The following is a 23,360-nucleotide window of genomic DNA, read 5'->3' on the forward strand; positions in this document are numbered from 1 at the left end:
TCTGTGATAAAGGGTATTTTATATACTGATGTGATATAATGGGATTATCTCACTTTGTTATAAGTGGGTGATCTCATTATTTTCTGATGTAATATAATTGCGTTTATATTGAGGCAAAAAATATTTTACCTATATTTTGGTATTATATTCCAGTGTTATATTATGTGATAATTTGTAACTTACTTTTCCATCCTCGAAGATTTCCATCCATTTTTAACAACAAAATGTTTTTATTTATTTTACTATTATTACATTGTCTGTATATTTCATTTTTATGGTATTATTTTAATCAGTATCATTTGTTTTTATTACATTGCAAACTTTTCATATTCTTGTGGATGTTGTGATGCAAATATTCCACATCAGTTTAGAGTAGAAAATACTGAACATTTAAAATTTAAAACGGCTGAGCCTTATGCTATCCCTTTTTAAAAAATGTCGTGTGATTTAAACGATCACTTCTATTTTGAAATATCATGTGATTAAAGCTATCACTACTATTTTGAAATATCATGTGATAGAGCTATCACTACTATTTTGAAATATCATGTGATAAAAGCTATCACTACTATTTTGAAATATCATGTGATTAAAGCTATCACTACTATTTTGAAATATCATGTGATAAAAGCTATCACTACTATTTTGAAATGTCATGTGATTAGAGCTATCACTACTATTTTGAAATATCATGTGATAAGAGCTATCACTACTATTTTGAAATATCATGTGATTAGAGCTATCACTACTATTTTGAAATATCATGTGATTAGAGCTATCACTACTATTTTGAAATATCATGTGATTAGAGCTATCACTACTATTTTGAAATATCATGTGATTAGAGCTATCACTTTTATTTTGTCGTATTTAAAACATTCATTTTATTACCAACGTTTATATTTACTGTAAAATTCCCTAAAGCGTCCATTCATACCTTATGATTTTTGTGTATGAACACATCTATTATGTGAACAGTGATACTTTATGAATAAATATAATATAATGAAAATGCGATGCTTTTTATCCTGAAATTAGTTCATTTGCTAAAAGAGTGAACAATTTTGTATTTATCTGCATTCATTGTAACAAATGAATTTGCCTTTAACCATATGAAAAGTTTGTTCTTGAATCCCTGGGTCCTCTGGAATATGGATGTCGGATTCAATTTCTCATCAAGCGAAAACAGAATAACAAGAAACCTACATTGTAAGATCAGTGTATCCAATGACTTAAAATTTATAACTGCCATTCCTATCCAATATCCTTTGAGCCAGAAGTCAAATGAATATTTTGGGTCAATAGTGTCTACCATAGAAGAAAGCTCAGATTGTGGAAGTGAAATGGTACAATCAGAAACCATGGGGGAGCTCAGAGAGTCAGACGCTTGCTCGCTAACCTAAAGGGCCAAGGTTCAATCTCGGCATAGGTCGAGATGATACCTGTCCGTCCTGCAGAGGGGCTGACATTGAAAAAGCGTCTAGTCGTTTGGATGGGACAATAAACCCAGGCCTCGTGTGCTACAGGCTGTGCACGTTAAAGATCCCTCAATAGTTTGAAGTTGAAAATAGCAGACCAATGCCGCTGTCCCTCACTGTAGGCCTACCCGGCATGGCGTTGCCCGTCTTTATTAGACCACATGGTGCAGAAAAGTAGGACGTAGAACTCCATATATTCCAGTCTCTTGGAATAAGTCCTTATATTGGCGGGATGTTGTCCTGCGTGATTAAGACTGTTTTTTTTCTGGAAAAACCACCTGAGGTAAATTCAGATTCAGTGATACCAGCGTGGGTTTGAATATATCAGGACAAACATCGTATAAGTTATTCAAATAACACTATTGTATTGTAATTAATCTAATGAAACATCATCAATAAATATAATAAGATTCAAGAGCTGTTTCCACAGAACAGTCTAAATATATCTAATGATTGCCGATTTCTGTGTTCAATTTTATGTACTTAAAAGATATTTTTTTAGTCTGATTATTGTGAACTTAATGTGGCTTTAACTGAAATTGCATCACGATTGCCATTTTACCAAGCTTGTGCATGTGCAATTGGATCCCAATTTTTTTTTATTTGGAAAAGCGACCTCATGTCATATTATCCGTATAAGTTATAAAGCGTAACGTGAGTGAATCTATCCCTTTAAATAAAGTTGTCACTCGTTGAGCACAAAATTCCCCAGTTGACATGCATTCAGCTATAATGGACTTCAGGCTTTAGTTATCAAGAGATTTGATGAAATATCTTTAATTAATATGGAATATCTTTTTTTTTCTCTCACATCAATAATCATATTTAACTAACAATCTATATACCAACATGATAAAAACTCTTAAATACGAAGTATCGGAATATGAAGGAGATCACGTGATGTGGTTCATTCGCCTCGTTCGGTTTAAGCAAACAAATGTCGAAAATTTAAACACAGTATCATACAAATCATGAATACAGACAAGAAAAAGTCTTAAAATAAATCCAAACTGACATCTTTAATAATTGACTCTGTTAACATAGTTTAGTTATATTTTTTAAACGAGCGTAATAAGAAATGGCGCAATTCGATTTCCCGCCAAATTTCATTAGTCAATAAAGATAAAACAATTGTTATCGAAGACAGTTTCTTTTTTTATTTAAGCAAAGTTTCTACTAGAAATCTCTAGTCTTTATCAATTATTGCTTGATAAAGACAAGATTATCCTAGTCGAAACGTCGCTTATATAAAATCAGTAACAGTATTTCCTAACCATTGTCTAAGGCCTGTCTATTCATTAGTCGTGTTTGGAGCCGTGAAATGGACTAGGCGGTAGACCTTGAAAAGCTCGTGTTAATGCGTGTCCAGAGTAATAAATACCTATAGAACCACATGCTAGTCCAATTACAATAATAGCTATATCCAGTATTTTATATGTAATGCTCATTGTATGCCACTTTATCTTTAAATGAAAGTAACATGGCCAAACAAACGATAACATGGTTCCTGTAAAACTACCTATTAAACCCATCAATATGGCAAAATGTGGAATGATAATTGCTAATAATGTTGTAAAAACTACTAAAGCTACTCTACAAATTAGCGCCCAAATCTTTAATCTATGGGTATTGTCTATACACGCTGGAAATACAGTTTCCGGTCTACCGGCAAATAATGACGTTTCTAATAATTCTACCGCCGCGAAATATGGAAGCGGGTAGGATAACTGAGCTTTAGCGACTAATATCATATTAACAATGATTTTAAAAACTTGAGTGGGTAAATTGTTACTAATCACTTCTTTGGTAGCAAAACCCCAGGTTAGAAATCCAATGTAAGAGAAGCCAGCTTTAAACACAGCCGCCGCTAAATGAGTCCAATGCATCATACACGTGAATTTACTCTTGTCTTCTAAATTACATTCTAGCGTGGGTAAGAATATTTGAGACGTATAACTGAATACAACGATCCCAAGAGAAATTGGGAATGTCCAGATATTGATCCTAACTTGAACGTCTGACCAATGCCATTCTGTGACACGTGTGAAACAATAAATGATTATGATGGCATTAATCAACATATGAGCTACTGTACACCAAAAACTCAGCATTGAAACACGCTGTAATGATTGTAAAAATGCACAAGCCAGGAGTGGTATGGTGCTGACCATTATCCACGATGAAAGTCCCAACGGGCTGTCTGGAAAACTACCTTTGATGAGGTCACCACATAAGAGCACATAAAGTATACACGTCATTAACAATTCTATAATTTGTGCACAATCCACGATCCTACCTCCAAAACGTTTCCCCCACACATGCTCGGCAATTTCAACGTAGCTGTTTCTAACGCGGACCTTCCTTCCGTGTTCATTTTCTTCGTAAAGGCATTGGACGAGTATTTTACCGGTATGACAACAGATATATGCTACCACTATCATGGAAAGTATAGCCCAATATCCACCTTGAACAACCGCATAGGGAAAACTCACTATGAACATTCCCTGAAAAATAACCAAAAATATAAGCATATTAGCAATCTGTAAGAGTTTCAATGAAGAAACCACGATAGGTATGACAGTTAATAGAGGATGTGGTTTAGAGGGGTTTCATTTCAAAGTGTTTTGATTTTAAATCATTTCGAGAACACACTCACTGTGAAGTCATTCAAGAACACTGTTAGATCTCTCAAGACAACTTTGCTTTTCAGATCATGAAAAAGAACTTTCATTTATTCTGGCCGAATCACTCACACCGCACACTCAGATCACTCAGGAACATCATCCTTTCAGATTATTCAGGAACATCACCCTTTCAGATTATTCAGGAACACCTACCCTTTCAGATTATTCAGGAACATCTACCCTTTCAGATCATTCAGGAACATCCACCCTTTCAGATCATTCAGGAACATCCACCCTTTCAGATCATTAAGGAACACCCACCATTTCAGATAATTCAAGAAAACCACCCTTTCTGATCATTCAGGAAAACCACCCTTTGAGGTCATTCAGGAACACCCACCCTTTAAGATCATTCAGGAACACCCAACCTATCAGATCATTCTGGAACACCTACCCTTTCAGATCATTCAGCAACACCACCCTTTCAGATCATTCAAGAACACCCACCCTTTCAGATCATTCGGGAACATCCTCCCCTTTAGATCATGCAGGAACACCCACCCGTTCAGATCATTCAGGAACACCCACCCTTTCAGATCATTCAGGAACACCCACCCGTTCAGATCAATCAGGAACACCCACCCTTTCAGATGATTCAGAAACACCCACGCTTTCAGATGATTCAGGAACATCCACCCTTTCAGATGATTCAGGAACACCCACCCTTTTAGATCATTCAGGAACATCCTCCCTTTTAGATCATTCAAGAACACCCACCTTTTCAGATCATTCAGGAACACCCACCCTTTCATATCATTCAGGAACATCCGCACTTTCAGATGATTCAGGAACATCCGCCCTTTCAGATGATTCAGGAACATCCTTCCCTTTAGATCATGCAGGAACATCCTCCCTTTTAGATCATGCAGGAACACCCACCCTTTCAGATCATTCAGGAACACCCATCCTTTTCGATCATTTCGAAACAAGTAAATAATAACAGTTTATATTATCTAAACTAAAATCAGACTATACCTGGATTGCATTCGTAACATTCCATCCGGCTTGCCATTCTGATATTCTGTCTTTAGGATTGACATTAAAATCTGATAATTCATCCACAACACTGCTACTTTCACTCAATCCATCTGACCAGGACGCTTTGCGTATACTACCATTTTGTAACGTTGATAGTTCCTTCTCGCTTTCTGAATATGAGAAGTGGGCAAAGTTGACTTTTTCCTCTTCTGTGCCTTTTCTAGGTAAATAGGACCGAGCTGTCCGAAACATCTGACCTAATCTGTCCTTTAACGGGTCCATCTTCTAGCTAAAAAGATAAGTAAATATCATAAAAAAAAATGTAGCGTAGTATGATAAGTAGCATATCTTGAGTTTTGTTATCAACTCTAATTCACCTGATGATTTTAATATTATTACATGGAAATGGAAATTTGTTCTTTTCATGTTCAAACATAGGAAGTTTCGAATGTAGTTCTATGAGACATTCTCTTAGACTTCAACTAGAGTACGCTTTTTGTCAGATGTTTATGTCTGGCAGCAGTCTTTTTTAGCTTTTTTTAAATCCAAATCATGAAAGGTCAATCAGAAATGTGTTTAAACTTAGTCTGAAAATCTTTGACCTTATATTCACGATTTCGTCTATCGGAAGGTAAGGCTGCTATGTTTTAAAAAAATGGGTTTTGTGGTGAAGTTTGAGAGGTCCTCACACGAAAATAATCCTGATCCTCTAAACTTTTCCAAGGCGACAAGCCATCAAAATTATCTATCAGAACCTGTAGATATAGAACCTCGGACTAACTCGACTAATTGGCAAAACGGGTGAAAACGGTTAACGCTTGAAATTTGATTTATTGGCATTTCTTGGATATTTTGATACTAGCTTGCAATGTGCTTACTGAGTAATGAAAATATGTCGTTCCCTGGAGAGGATGATGACTTGATTAATGCCGTGAAGTGGTATCATACAATTATACCATTTCCAATCAACTGTAATAACATGCTCAATTCAATATTCGGTGAAATTTGGCTCTTTTCTATGTGGATTTCAACATTTTTCCCAGTTGAAATGGGGCGAGTGATTTTTTTCTGTAATTTTTACAACCATGAAGGTCAAATAGATATTTATATGATTAAATACAAGAATAGATGCAAAAGCAGAATTTTAAAGGTACTGATTACAATATTTCGAAGCCAGACGGTCAAATCTTCGAAAAATAAGAACAGTGAAACTTGAATAAAACTGGTGATAAGCTCCTACTTTACAGGTGACACAACCTGTTTTAAAGTTTGGGAAAACAGTAATAGTAAGGCTGTTACTGACAAAAATTCAGAAATTGTGGTCGATATCACAATCTTCAATCCATACAATATATTCCACAAAATACCAGGAATCACTAAGGATTACGATGATAATGCCATCGACCTTCGCATCAGGAAAAATGTTTTAAATAAATTAACACTTGAAGTACATCAATATCTAAAATTATAGTCTTTCTCCACTTTCTCACCATTGGCAGATAATTTATAACCTTCTGAGATAGTCGTATTTTCTAAATTACTGGCTAATTTTTGACAATTCCTATGTTTTTTCGATGGAAGTAGACTGTGAAAGTGAGAAATACATTAAAATAAATATCATGTTCTTAGCAATCTGATGACAATTCAGAAGAGGTATGAGCTGTTCTATTTTACAGTTATTTTCTGGTGATCGGAAGCGCCACTTCGTAAAGAATACTATTATATATAGGAAATTATTATACAATAAACAACTGCAAAAACAAACTTCATACTATCGATACGTCCTTTATCGCTATCGATACGTCCTTTATCGCTATCGATCTAGGGTATATGTAAGGTAAAAGGGAATCAGATTGATTCTACAAAACACATAATTGGCAAGCTGCGCAATATATATATATATATATATATATACTGTTCAATGAACAGACACAATTACCAGTTTAAGGTGACATCACACCATAGCGATTACCAGTTACGTATCGTGGCGAATAATGGCTATGAGTTTCACAACTAAATTGCATGAGAGTTTGAAACCTACGAGCGTTATTCTTATGCGTAACGAAACGCAACTGGTGACCCCTATGGTTTAAGGCCTTTTAAAGGAAATATATTCTCTTCTGTTCTATTTTCCTACAGACCTTGGATCTTTTCGTCGACCTGAGCTGTCAGAATCTGCGAGCATCCGGTTGATCGCTCAAAGTTTCGCTCATGTCGACTGCAATGGTTCCGTTGAGATAATTTGAATCGCTTGTCGACCTGAGACTAATATTAAATTAGGTAATCATATTTTTACTATTTCATTTTTGCGACGAAAATGTCGTCTGCCTTCCAATGTCCAGCGAATGACCGTTTATTTACAAATTTATAATGCTTCCATCATTCTTCTAAGCGGGTGTTATCAGTATTCACATAACGCTATAAAAAGAATGTCTGCAGGCACTGTAGGCTATAGTATGTCGATATAATATGGAGTTGATTAAGAATTATCTACAAGTGAAAATCAATGCGCGTCAACAAGTGATATGATCACCCTTATCTCATTTCGGGACTCTTTACATATTAGTTTTCATATTCCAAGACTGGATTTGTGTTTAACTATAATTTTCTTCTAATTCTCCAAGGTGTTGGATCTTATTTGATCTGATCTGATTTTCTAATGAATAAAAGTCGGAATCAAAGAATGATAGACGACAGTTGGTCGCAAGTTCAACGATTTATAAAGAATTGTTTACATGGGTCGAACGATTTAGGCGGTGATAAAATGCCTCTGGTGATATGGAAAAGCTGTTGCTGAATCTTGTTATAAAGGGTTTAGTGAAAAGAGCTGTATTAAAGCAATATCATAATACATATATAGCCTTTATTGCGGTAGGCTACTCTAAACAACAGAATTTGTTGGTTTCTTTATCTCTGTTCTTTTTGATGTTTTTACAAATTATTTAGCATGGTAACTACGTTTCTGTTAGTTGTTACTCATTGGATTGTTTTGGTAGTATCGTCGAGTCTGTTACAGTTAATCGCAGACCCAACTTAGATGTCTTAGTTTTTTGGCAAAGTTTCTCTTGGTAAGACGGACTCTTTCCATTTATAAGGCGCAAATTGTATGGTCAGTCAATTAGCATAATGTGGTACGACATACAGAAATTGGTATATTTGAACATAATCACCGGATGTTGAATATCTTAATTTAAACAAAATATATACAGTCTGTATCCTTAGGCACAGAAATCATTGACTCACTTTTAATGACAACATTTGGTGGACCTAATTTTACGTTGCTATAAATTACGTCGAGGATTCGTTTTTGCTTACCAACTGATACCGCGATTTTGGCTATTTGACAATTTAGTTGTAAAGGCACGGTGGTTTTATCAAAAACAAGATGATAGAAAGGACCCTCGTACACGTACACCCTCGAGAGTGTCGTTCCGAAGCACCATCCTCCTCTCCCCCACTACCGCAACTCAAACCTTTCTCCACTTCTATGCCATATGTAATGATCTATCCAGGCAGGGGCTGGACAAATTTGATATCCGATCCGATCCTTAAATTATCCTCACGGGCTTATTCTATTCAAGTAATTCGTTAGGAATCCCAAACTACACTCATGGGTCATAGGCCATGGCTCCACTTAGTATGAACTCTCCCGAAAGTCAATCTGTTAAAAGTTTCAAATTAAATGAGAATTATCGGACGGACACCCGTCACCTTTACTTGTTGTCTCAATTCTCCAAACTAATTTGTTTTAAAACAACCTGATCGATGCAGAAGTGATTTGATTTACGAGCAGACTACCAACTGACAATATTCTTACGTTATTGTAACGTCTTAACCGGAAACAGACGTCTTTTATTTCAATAACACGTATATTGATATTATCCAAATTAAAAACTTCGCGGATATTTACTGAAACAATACGCTTATAACCAATTTGACCATCTCTCGATGAGTTTTTGTCTAAAATTAATAAACGTTTCTTCAATGACACTCTTTTCGTATTTTCACTCAAAATATCAGTGTAGTTCTGGTCTGATTTATACGAATCTTATTCTGATTTTTTACATCAAAATTTTGTGCAATTTTTGAAGAAATTTTCACTTGAATTAAAAATGTAAGTAAAGTTCTGTAATGAAATAGCTATCATTTTTTTTTTGCCTGCAACGTATTAGACTATGGGACTAACCAATGCAACAGCACCAAATCACCTACTCCTCTTGGAGTCCATACTTCCATGTGATCGTTGAATCATGAAACCTGCAATCTGGGCGACATATGTGCAAAAGTGTTGTTTCAGATCAGTGCTAAGAATTCAAATTGTATGAATGAAGAGAATAGCCAGTTGTCATAAATCTTACTCGTGACAGACGTAAAACTGTTGATTTAATTCCGAATAATGTTTCTAACTGTTGGAGACAGTCAAGGGAATCGTTGGTATTTCTAATCAAATTTCGGCTTGGGAAATATATAATAATCAAGGATAATTTTCAAGTTGTAAGTAATACAGGTGAGAAATTTTCATTAGTTAAAAATTAAGATATACTGACTACAAAGTGCATTTGACAGTTGATAATTTGAAAATATTATGCGTAACCTACACTAGCTACAAAGTGCATCTGATATTTATGATAATTTGAAAATATTATGCGTAACCTACACTAGCTACAAAGTGCATCTGATATTTATGATAATTTGATAATATTATGCATAACCTACACTAGCTACAAAGTGCATCTGATATTTATGATAATTTGAAAATATTATGCGTAACCTACACTAGCTACAAAGTGCATCTGATATTTATGATAATTTGAAAATATTATGCGTACCCTACACTAGCTACAAAGTGCATCTGATATTTATGATTTGAAAATAAACATATTACTATGAAATTTGCTAATATTTATACTTCAGATGCTTAAGAGCGCAAAACAGCTCCCAGAATATCTACGCGTCTTCTAATAACCAGAACACAAACACAATATTTAAAAGAATATATCATATTTAATCGTCGATTATCAAATGTATCTCTTGACAAAAAGTACTTATACTTATGTGAGTTCACAAAGTCTCTATCTACGTAAATGATATTTTTATAAATTCCAAAGAAGAAAAACAAGCAATTGGTCAAATGATATCAAATGCTAAATTCCAATTCCAATATGCACAAAGCATCCTCTATCAACACAATTTGATCAAGTGAAGGACAATAACTCGATCACCGCCTGACGAAACATTGGGAAATTGGAGCACCTCAGAGAGATAAAGAATGTTAAAACGTGCTCCATAGTGTTCACAAGCCATTGCTACTCATGGGAAGATGTTATTATGTTTGCGTTAGATTATTGGTGTATAAAAGTCGTGCACCAGCATATGGTATATTGGTTAGGAGCAAAATGGTTATGAGAATTTTCAGGCACCAGGGAATGGAAATTAGAATTGAAATAATGTCACTATCAGGAAGTGATAAATCACTGTCAAAATGAAATGACCAACTTCATAAACAAATCAAATCGGTTCACTCCACACGTTAACCCTTGTTTTTTGTTCTTCAAACCATCGGAATCAATTTGCAAGAATCAATTTTCAACAGAAATGAATTTTGTAGTTTCACATAATCCAGTGAAAGTCAAACGTAACCAAAAATTTCTAAAACTTTATATATTTATATCTATATTTACTGTTCAAAAGCTAGAGAAGACAAATGCTTGACATTTGAAGAAATGTTCAAATAATTTTTACCAGACCTTATAATCAACACTTCAATACTTAGTTATGTAACTGAATTTTGTTCTCGGTTTGTGCTTTCGTTATTTCATTCATATTGTGATTTTACAACCCCTTTCACCTAACCTTTGCAAAAAAAAACAATTCAGTATTTCGTAGAGAAAATAGTAAAAGTTGTCGAGTCCAAGCTACTATAGTAGTTTGGTCAATAGAGAAAAGCTGACCAGGATAAAACAATGAGATTAATTGCTTAGGAAAACATCATTTTCTTCACTAATACAATATCAACTTGATTCCATATATTTGATCAGGTCTTAATTACAATCGACTTCACATCAGTCAACTTTCTTAGTAAAGCAAGTCTTAAAGGGATTGTAAACAGGTTTTCTAAACATTCAAGGTATCTCGGGGACATTGATAGCATCAATTTGCACAATTTTCAATCAGACGTGTGTGGTTTCTGTAATTCCATTAAAACTATGCGTTTTATGAAGTCACTAATCGCAAGAATATGCCTATATCACATATTAAGGCCCTTTGCATTGGTGACGTCATAAAACGCATAGTTTTAGTGGAATTGCAGAAACACATACGTCTGATTGAAAATTGGAATGGTGAAAATTGATGCTATCAGTGTCCCGATACACATAATCTTTACAATCCATTTAAAACATTATCAATCCCAAAGGCCATCGTAAATGTTACTACAAAAAGAGTCAAAAAATCTGGTATGATGTACTACAAAATGTGTACATTTACTGTCCTCAAGGTACGCATCGGTCTCCACCACTTCTGTTAAATAAAATCTAATCAAGCTCCAAATTTAGTGACTGCAACAAGATGTTTTTGCTACTGGAACTGCCAGTAACCAGATACGAAATCAAGTTCCGAAAACAGAGACAGTTTCGAACATAGTCAATATTTGGTACACAATGCCACAAAAAAATATTCTCAGAACGATTGTTTGCATCTTTCTATTTCTGTAATCTATACAGATACTACTTAACTCAAATCTCTTAAGGAGCAAAAAAGGCTAAATTTATTTTAACTACATATTAACGTTTTTACAAAATAAAGACACAGTTAGTTATTTAGGAATTTGTTTGGAAAATTATACATACTTTTCAGAACGTCTTGTGACGAATTCTAAATTGGTTTTAAAATAAATATTCATAAGAAAACCTTTTCGAAAGCGGTTGTACATTTAAGAACAAAATCTGTAAGCTATAGGTAAACCGGCATGGCGTACCAGTGAAGTTGGTTTATAGAGACCAGATCAATGAACTTAAGATGTTAGTTAAAGACCCCCATCCTTTCAAATACTCTTTTAATACATTTGATCAATTCCAAACCTTTATAAAGTTTCTTTTATCAGCTGCTGAAAGCATTTTAAGAAAGTAGGATTAGATAAATCTTTTAAACCAGCTTAATACGCGTGTTAATTGTTTTTCAATCGATAGGGCATAAAAACACTTACTCGCTCGTAATCTAAGACCTAGTAAAAGGTTTTATATTACACAGGCTTTTTGTTTGAAATTTGTTTTAAAAGATTTTTGTTAAATCATCTGATCGCCATGACCAGAAAAATGATCATCAGTAGCAATGATCTATTTCTATATCTAAGGCTGATATTCTGAAAGTGGAAGATGTAATAAGAATGATCGGTACTATCTCGATCCTTGTTCCTGCCAAGAATCTCATTGTTAAAAAGGTACTGATCCTTAAAAACACCCAAAAAACCCCAAATAGTACCTTCTTCTGAGAAAGTTCTGAGAAAGACCACAATTGAAAAACGGGGCAGCAACATATTTTTCCATATTTATTTCGTTAACCTAGATTTTAAAGTGGAAATATGCGTCAGTTTACTTGGTATATATTAAAATATCTACATCATTATGTAAAAATAGAGGTAAAAGTGAATGGTATATAAAAATATTTTGAAAACCAGATGTCTTTTTGAAAAAGCCATAACACAATGAAATTCATAAAGCAAGGATTACTCCCACTTTTAAAATATCCAAAGTTCTATTTATATTGTTGGCCATTGGGATATAGAACTTAGTGATGACACACTTCCTTAAAATATACATTGAAATATTTTCTTCAAGTAGTTTCCCTTGGGATGTGGGATTCATTCTTTAGTCTTAATCTAAACTTCTGTACGGTCTAACAAAACTACAAAAATAAGTTTTGCAATTCCAATGTGAAAAAATGGTGTTTAACCATTAAAGAATATGGATATACTTAGCGAACCGTGAATAACCTTTACGAATTCCAGAAAGAAAAAGGTCGAGAATATCACCGCTGAGATCCTGTGGTCCTTGTCCAATTTCTATATATTTCTATTTGTCTATATTACTTTCTCATACCTATTGCATGCAATTGAAAGAACTAAATAAGTATCAGTATAGCCAAGATAATATGAGAGTGTCTGAGTAGCACTTTTATTAATCTCCCTAATGACAATAAGCCATACAATAATATAATGAATTGTTTTGTCTTACAGACGTCCATAGATAATTTCATTACAGAAAATCAACGTCGATTGAATAGTGATAAGCTTAATATATTATTTATTAAATACGTTCCAGGCTAGCCACTATCCTACCGCTCTTTTTATGGTTTTACACCTTCTTTGACATAATAGTTAGTTACAGTTTCAGTCTTCAGTTTTAGTCTTTGACGTAGTCTGTATCAAGTTAATGTGCTACCACGATCTAGTTTTTATTAAGTGCTATTCAGTGACTGACCTGAATCCTTGGTTAAGAAAACGTACTATTTTATTCTATGACTTCTGATGACTTTCTCAGACTGTTAAAATTTGCCATCGGGACCTCTCTCAAAAAAACGGAGTGAGTTGTTGAAATTATAACAGACCAATGGCAGATGCCAGGTGACGTCTACGATATGCTTGAGAAAAAGTTCTCACTATTTCCTTGTGTTCTTCAAAGACAGTATATGGTTTCTCCCACGTGAGCTCTAAGTAGCACTATTGAGACAAGGTGATTTCCGCTGCCTGCACTCAAGTGCCATAAAGTGTCGTGAAAGTGCACTAAATATTAACTCGCAGTACGTTAATATAAAGAGTTAATCATCTTCATCTAAGACGTGACAAGACTTCACCTCGTATCATCAACACTGACTATATATTATTGCCAAATAAAAGTCATTGTTTCATTATTTGAAATCAATGGATGCTGCTTTGTTTTAAAGGCAAGGGTAAGCGTAATAGAGTATATTTTTTCGATGAATTTATTTTGATGCATATGTTACTCGTCGATAATGACGGTGGTGATGATGATGACGACGATGCTGATGACGACGACGATGATGTTGCTGATGATGATGGTGATGGTGAGGATAAATGAAAACAAATAAAAGCTGAAGTAAAGCTTACCAATATAAGTATCTTCACGATTAGAAAGAGTTCTCTTCTTCTAACAAAACTAAAATAAAAGAAAATATTACAGGAGGGAGTGCTATTTTTTAGATCACAGGAGTCCACTTGCATATCTTGGTCAACTGGTAACAGGAGGGAATACCATTTTTCAGACCACAGGAGTCCAATTGCGTACCATCTGGTTACAAGAGGGATTGATATTCGATTGCGTATAGTAGAGGGCCAGCATTTACTTTGAATGTCGAATTGACTTCAAATTGTAATGAGACGCAACAAGAAATGAAATCATATATTATTCATTTGTAATGTGTATAAGATATTAAGAAAATGATGGAATATTCCTGGAAATATCAGTAATTTGTCAGAAATCGGTAGGAAATCCGAGACATTAATCTCTGATATATTATATCATACTGTAGTTTTAATTCATATTTCACCTTGACATATTAAAACTTCAAGTCTTGAAAGGTTAACTTGGAGCATAACAGTCTTGAAATCAGGTTTATAAATCTGAACAGTAGAAAAATACCCAACAGTTCCAGACCACTTATTCCAATTTCTGAATGAGGTCTTTGTTTCATCCTAGGACTGTACATTTTGGAGAATCAAACCATCCCGTCCTCGATATCTAGTCAATGAAAATTTTAAATGAAAAGATTTTAATTTTTGTTTAAGCAAGATTTATAAGCATGTAAATTAAAATTTGCTGACAGGGAAAAAAAACTAAACCCAAAACCTTTTCCCTATTTGTTTTCTTACATTCACGACAAAAGAAATTCTGTAGTTTTGTTCAAATAAAGTAGCCAAGTTGTTGATATAAATGGGTCAAGTGAAGACAAAACTGGACGCGAAATATAAATAGAAAAGACTATCAGGTTTTTAAGAAACGGAAAAATCGAAGAAAAAATATGGTTGGTGATATTTTAAGAACTATTAAGTATAAGTGATATGAGGGGAAACGAGTGAACTGCGGGCTATAGACATCCTATAGATCTATAATATATACTTATACATACTATTTACTCTACCTAAACACTTTTAGTTTTCTAGAAACGTAAGGATATGACACTTAGAATTTTATTCTATTTTCATTAAACATGTTTTAGAAAGAATGGGACACTAGTTGGAATTATGATTTTTTTTTTTATCAAAATTAATAATATAGAATAACAGATATACAAAGAACAATGTGTACATCTCACAAAAATCTCACAAAGTTGAAAATCATAGTTGTAAACTGACTTAAAAAATACCGGAAGTGTGATTCGGAGCCACAGTAATTCTTGTAGCTCAAATTTAGATTCGAGACAAAGATTAACGTATGCCACTGTTCCGATTGAGTTGAACGTATTGAAAACATATTCTCAAAAAAATCAAAATTTATATCACACATACAAAGTATTTATACTGATAATGTATTAAAAAAATAAAATACAAAGGACAAATCAATTTTTTCCTACCTTAAAATTCCAATCCACAAATCTTGTCTTCAACTTTATCTTAAAATATAAGCCACATTGAAACTCTCAAATCCACAATGCTTGAAGTTTAAATCTTTAAAAATGTTTTGAAAGTTTTGCCAACTCATTTATTAAATGTTTTAAAAAAAATTATATTTCCACGTCGCAATAAAAATAAAGCGATCGTTTTCTTCACTTCTCTATACTTTAATTTAACTTTCCAAATTCAATTTTGTGGAAAGTGACAATGGTCAGTTTATGAGAAGAGAATTGATTGAAAGTCTCGAGTTGTCATTGGTTGACCATCACCAATTTGAATAAGCGTCATCGACTTGACGCCTCCTCATCGTGTTATAAACCTTCATTAAGTTTCCAGTCTTTCAAATACTGGATTCAACTGATTTGACAAATCAAGTGATACTGAAAGCTAAAGCGTAAAACTTGGAAACAAGTAGCACACCTGTTGAAGAAAACACTATAGGAATCAGATAACGGTCGATGATAGTTAGAATTTGATCGACCGTGGACCTCCACCAAACATTCAGAAATCGATAGACACGCCGAGAGGGACTAAAGTGGTAATTATTGCCTAGAGTGCTTATGAGAAAACTTTGTGCCGACATTGTAATATTGGACAGCTGCTTGGAAAGCGATTGGTTGGTCCAGAAATTAAAAGAAAATTTGACAATCGGTACTTGGAGAAGAGAAATCACTGTTGACTGACGGCCGTGTAAGAATATTAGATACCACTGTGATATTGAGAGAACTTTTTATATTAAAGATTGCTTATAAGGCATTATATCATACTACCGTATGCGTGGGATATAACTCTATTTAGGCTTACATCGTTATAAAGAAAGGGGTTCTGCATGACACGCTTTGATTAGGTTATAATAACAACCATTGGAACGAGACGAGACTGAAAATTCAGAAAAAAAACGAAATTGGGTTCGACATGACACGTTCTACATGATTGGTCGAACGTAACATTAGTGGAACGAGATTGCGGTAGAAAACTTGTTAGATTGCAATGGACACAAAAATGTTCAGAAACAAATAATTAGAATCGGATTTGCATTAGATTAGATCTCACCACGATCAGATATTTATTCAGACGACTCTAAAGAGTCTCCAGATTTTCCCATGAAGGAGTCTGTCCTCAAAGCGTACGGCCAGGCTCAGGCTTAGCAGACAGCCTTTGACGTTGACGCACATCTCCGATATTAACTTGTAAATATTGTTCAGTATAACTCTATAATCAAGGCCTTGGTCACTTCACACTTGGGAGTGTCAGTTTGCAACTTTCCTATTTCACGTAAACGTTGACCTTTGGGAAAACTGTCAAAAATTCAGAATAACACTTTACACGTGTATATCCGGAAATACAGCCTGAAGGCAACCCAATTTTAACTATTAAATTTTGCTGCAACTTCCTGGAATAGATCTTCAGATGAGTCCTTAAAACTAATTTCATTTTTCCCAAAGCATGGTAGAAGAACTTGCCAATTCTTTGAACTTGTACATAAAGCAAAGAGGTTCCGGATTAGAAATCAAGTTCATCGGATTGTAAAAGAATATTGAATAATTTGAGTGTGTTAAGCGAGAGTCTCGAAGAATACCAATTAAGCCAAAACTGCCTATACTTTGATATGAGGTAATTACCTTTCCATCTTATAGACAGTTTTGTAATAAAGTCCAGTAGTTTCAAGATGTTTAAAATCGCTTTATGCTAAAGAGCCGACATGTTTTACTCCCCGCCTGTCAATGTAACAAACCTATCTGGTTGATTTATTAACTTACAAACGTTTCTCTAAAGATTATAGAACAAAGGTTAGATCATCATCTGGCAATAAGAAATTAAATCTGGCCTTATAGAAAATGTTCACTGACATCCGGTGTTTGAAGATCTGTTTTTCAGTGTCAAGCACATCTTTTTGTAGCCTTAAAGTTTAGTTTTAGTGCAGTTTTAAGAACCATTTTGCCAGCCTGAAAATTGAAATGGTGCTTATTGATGCTTTCATTGACGCCAGTACACATTAAAATGTAAGAAAAATTGGTGGTGGTAGATGCCAAGCAGATGCAGAAATCTCTTTACACCTACTTTAAATATCGAAACACAATTTTATGGTATACTACTCCTTAGTTTTATTACACACGACGTTAAGAAGTAGTATACCATAAAATTGTGTTTCGTTATTTAATGTGATCTCTACCCCTAAATGTCGCTAAAGGATTACTAAGTATCTACGTTAGATTTTGAGATCGTGGCTTACTGTTTGAGCGGGCCAAAGAAATAGACAAGCACTTCTTGATAACATTGTAGTTCAATTCTGTCAACTGAGACACGACGTGTTAATAAAAATAAAACCGAATTGAAATGGATTGGTTATAATAGAAATCAGCAATCTAGTTCTGCAGTGCGAAAGTGATATTACTTGGTCTGGCGATATTGCTCAAGACCTGAGAAAAAAATTGACGAGACAGTAGCAATTTTTAGACTGCATGAAAGAGAAAACGAGAATAATATGTCTTCCGTTGTCCGGAAGTTCACGCCCATGACATAGAATTTTCTGTTGGACTTGGCTTATAAAGAAACCAGAATATCTGCAGGGAACAGCGACGTTTGAAAATAATTTCCAATATCTTATGCATCCTCAAGTGGACTGTCCTTACAGACTTAATTTTATTTCCGTCAAGCATGACAAGTATCTAGTAAGGATATTAAGTAAGTGAATGATGTCTTAGAATATTGTTTACTCGACTCGGCATTACTGAATGCGATGGAATATGGTTTAACATTCAATTTTTTTTTCTTCTATGCCTTTTAAATCAGCGAGGAACAATTTTCCATGTGTTTAAATAACCCTTATTGAGCCATTATTTTATCTAATTTTAGATCAGAACAAGAAAAATACCCAACAGTTCCAGACCACTTATTCCAATTTCTCAATGAAGTATTTGTTCCATTCTAGGCATCTACTGGGAGAATCAAACTCTCTCTCCCCTGAAATCTAAACTAGGATAACATACGGTGACCTGTATGGGGGAGGGGACAAGAGGGGAGGGGGTTTTGAACCAACATAGATGCCACTATTTTGTTATTTCTTTAGCTTTTGGTATGCATTTTCAGACCAATGTTCTTGACGATAACAAGAATACTCGAACTGAGTGTTGGCTGCAGTAATAATCGTTTGTTAATTCGGATTAACGAATATTATTTTGAATAGAAACATAGATGCTATTACAATTTATTGCCAACTAACTGATTATTTACAATGCATCATTTACAACCAGGTTTTGAAAAAGTGTTAAGGTAAATTGACTTTACCAGCTAATAGAACTCAAAGGGATATAATTTTCTAAGTGTCTGTTTGACCAACTGAGTTTGAATTCGGGTGCATGTGTCACTTTCTAAAATGAAAATCTTACGTCCGGTACGTCAGCGAACGAAAACGTAAGTTTTAGAGGCGTAGATAATAAAGTTTGCAGGGAAAAATATTATTGCCATGGCTGTCTATGCTGTATGCATTTTTGATTCGTTTTTAATTGTGGATTAAAATGTTACATGAAATTTTGTTCTACGCGCGATGCGAATAGCTTCGGTTGATTTCTTAGAGCTGGAACAACAGATATTTAAAAGACGATATCCCTTCAATTACATTCAGTGCTGAAAACGAACTTTTTGGTTAAACTATTTTACATTACTTTTACTTTAGTATAAGAGTTTAAATATAACTGAAAGGGATACAGTCGTCAAAAATTGTACTTTACCAGCTACGGATTGGATTTTTTTTTATGAGCTCATACTTCTGGTGTAGCAAATATTATAATCATATCATAAAAATAAGCTTTAGTTTGATAATGAAATATTTCAAAGTTGTTGTGATAAGAAATGATATTACAAAAACATTTCCAAAGTTCTTGATATTACAATTCACTGGAATATGGCGATGAAGAAACTTAGGCAGGTTGATAGAATATCATAGTGTGAAATAGCCCCACAAATCTGGCAATACCCGTTCCTTGGGCGTAATATACGAATTGTCCCACACGGTACCACTATGCAATCGAGAGGTAACTCCCTGTTACTTAATGGATCGGAGCAAGTTGCAGAAAAGTATATTGTATGTCACGCTGTTCACGTACTGATATCCCACCCGTATATCACATCCCGGGAACGGACAGATTTGTCTTGCTAAGTATAATATTACTTGTAATGTCAATCTACGAGACAGCCAATGATTACACATATTATACTATTATATCAAAATTAATCTTGAATATAATAATTTTCAATTTAGAGCACATATTCAATATATGAACAGATAATAATGATAATAACAGGATCGCCGCCTAATTTCTACGATTTAAATATAAAATATATAAGACGAAAAGAACTATTTACATGTAAAATTTCACTATGAACACCAATATCTAAATGCACTAGATTATAATATATGGCTACTTTTTTCTTCTTTGACAAAATTCTATCTTTGTATCGTCCATCTTATTCCACTCTCAGTAATCCACAAAAAGACAAAAATTGTCTTGTATTCCAAAATCGTGTCGTACAAATATACACATTTCTCCGAAAACTTGAAAAATAAGATGTCTTTTTCATCAAATCAAGTAGTTCGAACACGATTTCTCCGCCGACATCGCTTCCATCGACATCTACGACCACATTTTTTCCGATGTTTGCGTTTTCGATTAGTCTTTTTACGTCCTCGATTTTTGTCCTTTCGCTTCCCCTTCTTCCTTCCTTTGCCTTTCTTTCTTTTCTTTTTCCGACGTCTATACCTCTTTCTCCGGTTACACTGCCCTATCACAAAACAAAGAAGATAACAATATCGTACATATAATCATGTAATATTCTAGGATGGGCCAATTATGCAAACCGCTAGTGCTATCCTACTGATGTTTTAAATAATAAAGTTCCTTTGAGCGTTTATAGCAAAACCCACTCATTGAAAGTAGCAAAAGCCTTTTACCAGATCCGGTTAGTCGAATATTTAACGTACAAATTATAATAAAATAAATATGTTTTTGTTCAGAGACTATGGGCAGTTTTTACGAGAAAACAGTTGAGGTTTTTTATGGAGGAGGAGGGCAGATATCAACTGAAGAATCCGAATCAGGCACGATTTGGTTTATATTCTGATATTTGGGCAAAATAAACCAAATCGTGCCAATAGAAATTTATAGCAGATACATGAAAACGTTAAATGGCTAAAATGTCTCCTACCACTACAGTGTCGTCGTGCCATCAAGCAACTTCTCGTATCAACCAAAGACGGACATCTGGCTCCATTAATAGACGGGTACTCGAGTACCAACCTTGTTTTCGTTTGGAAACCATATTTGTAGCCACAAGTTACGCCATTGCGAGCACAATGAGACCAACTACTCCAGGGCCCAACCATACAATCAACTGAAACATAGGCAAGGCATATCTCTGTATTATCTTAGTGGTTCAATCAAAAAAAGTAGCAGATTTTGCTGCGTTAGTAGTACGAGCTTACTCAAGCAATCTATTGCAAGAAAAGAATGCCACCAGAAAATGCATTTATTTCTGATAGTCTATTCTCAAGAAGTGTTCGGCGGAACATAGAATTTTGCAGAATCCATGGAACAAAAGTTTTTGGAGTTTCTTCCCCTTCCTCCAGAAAATGCCAAATATACTAAGGCCTGGCAGCGTATTTTCGAAGGAGCTAGGAATTCATAGAAACAGTTTAAAACACAGAAATAATGCAATGGAGTCTTTTTCAGGTTCCGAGAATCGATTTTAGCTTAGATCGTTTTTCGAAAATACGCAGCCTTAATTTAAAAATCAACTATAGATGGTTTGTTTAGTTGGTTCTTAACACATCTGCATTATCTCAAAATATCAAAAACAGTTTTGAGGCAAAAATCAAATTATAACTTACCTCTATCGCGACATTCTTTAGAATAATTAGCATAATGAGTGTTATTAGGACATTTCTCTATACATTGACCTTGGAATGCTAAATATGGCGTTTCACATCTAGTACAATAATGACGACTGAAACAGGCTTGACAATGTTGAATATGACATCCTGAAATAAATACAATATATTACATTATCTGATAGCTTCCTTCCTTGAGTAGGCTACCTGTCACCACTCTGCGACTGTGTTTTAGCTCAACTGTACTTCTTAGCTCTTGCAACCTTGTCAGTGAAATGTATAAGAAAAAGGGTTCATAAAGGATCCTTTCTACCAGCTGGTCCTAGGCCAAACCTCTTGGCGTTGATATTTCCCGTATTATCCATTTACAGATGTGTCGACTGGAATTTTAGTGAAGATGACTTATTCACATTCCGACCGAGATTAGAATCCACGACCACCATTTGTTCGAAGTAGCCCAATGACGTCATGGAGAGAGCCAACGGTCTAACCGACTATGCTACAGACCCTAATAAATTATAAATCAATGTCCGTGCATTATTCCTAATTCGCTTTCATTCTCAAAATTTACCAATTTAACTACACTGAAATCTTTAGAGATTAAAACAACAACATATTTAAAAGTCGAACCCGAATTTTTAATTTAGCCGCAACATCTAGACTAATAACTTAGCCAATTGTCAAAACAACACGTGGATATGACCATTGTTCTAGAAACCTGATATGAACGTCACCATCGATCCTGTTACAATAATCCCTAAAGATTTACAGCCAATTTTAGCGAAGAAATTTAGAGATTTTTAACGGAGACGAGAAGCTAAATTCAATATCGTTATTCCTCATCTTAATATACATTATCACCCAGATAGACTTAAATTTACATCATAATCTCTGTATGAAATCACAATTAACATAATTGTGGTGATATTTTCAGACATAAACGGTGATTTCTGATATCCTGCTGTTTTAAAATATTTGTTCATTTATTCGTTAATGCTGTCATTATAGGCATACAATTGACTGTTCCGGTAGATTGTTTATTTCATTTCTAGCGGTTTTAGTCAGATGATGGACATTTAGCAAGCGATTGGAATAGGTACACGATACTCCCGATTAGTCCTGTCTCAATGAACACTAGTATGTAAACATACCAATACTTACTGTTACATTTATTATAATACTGATATCTAACACCATAGTACCCAACAGGACAACTTGGTGTACAAATACCAATCTGACGTATATTCTGTCTATATAGGAACATAAAATACTGCGATTCACACGTCACACAACCGTTGACTGGAGAACAACTAGCACAACCACGAGGACAGGATATCACACCTGAAATGATAAAAAAGATAATGCCGATTAAATAAACCACTGACACCATTCAATGGAGAACAACTAGCACAACCACGAGGACAAGCACCTGAAATGATAAAATAGATAATGCCGATTAAATCAACCACACACAACCATTGACAGGAGAACAAACAGGCACAACCACAAGGCCAGGATATCACACCTACAAAGAAAAAAACAGATACAACCGATTGAAACAATCACCCACAACGATTGACTGAATAACAATTTATACAACTACGAGGAGGAGATATCACACCTGAAATTAAAGATGAACCAGATAAAACGGCTCGAAACATGTGATAATAGAAGAACCCATAACAGAATAATCTGACAGGATAACG

The 23,360-nt window shown here is 34.5% G+C and overlaps 3 protein-coding genes across 3 annotated transcripts; all 3 read right to left on the bottom strand.

Moving 5' to 3' along the window:
- Positions 1 to 510: 510 nt before the first annotated feature.
- Positions 511 to 855, bottom strand: LOTGIDRAFT_126364 (hypothetical protein; the record flags this gene model as incomplete). The annotated part of the gene is made up of 1 exon (XM_009062784.1): positions 511 to 855. A coding segment is annotated over one exon (345 nt), but the record flags the coding sequence as incomplete, so codon positions are not given.
- Positions 856 to 2,242: 1,387 nt separating this feature from the next.
- LOTGIDRAFT_193611 (hypothetical protein) lies at positions 2,243 to 5,260 on the bottom strand. Its single transcript, XM_009062785.1, has 2 exons — positions 5,138 to 5,260; positions 2,243 to 3,982 (listed from the first exon to the last, which is right to left on the bottom strand). The coding sequence occupies exon 2, from the start codon at positions 3,977 to 3,979 to the stop codon at positions 2,777 to 2,779; it is 1,203 nt and encodes a 400-aa protein (XP_009061033.1). The 5' UTR covers positions 3,980 to 3,982; positions 5,138 to 5,260; the 3' UTR covers positions 2,243 to 2,776.
- A 15,617-nt stretch (positions 5,261 to 20,877) lies between these two features.
- On the bottom strand, positions 20,878 to 23,044 carry LOTGIDRAFT_126211 (hypothetical protein; the record flags this gene model as incomplete). The annotated part of the gene is made up of 3 exons (XM_009062786.1): positions 20,878 to 21,158; positions 21,655 to 21,804; positions 22,816 to 23,044. 3 exons carry the CDS (start codon positions 23,042 to 23,044, stop codon positions 20,878 to 20,880), a joined length of 660 nt encoding a protein of 219 aa, XP_009061034.1.
- Between the last annotated feature and the right edge of the window lie 316 nt (positions 23,045 to 23,360).

The sequence above is a fragment of the Lottia gigantea genome, assembly GCF_000327385.1.
Source record: "Lottia gigantea unplaced genomic scaffold LOTGIsca_53, whole genome shotgun sequence".
Lineage (NCBI taxonomy): Eukaryota > Metazoa > Mollusca > Gastropoda > Lottiidae > Lottia > Lottia gigantea.

Bases quoted from the DNA above. Each gene is read 5' to 3' on its own strand.
- LOTGIDRAFT_193611 (XM_009062785.1), bottom strand. From the start codon at position 3,979: ATGTTCATAGTGAGTTTTCCCTATGCGGTTGTTCAAGGTGGATATTGG.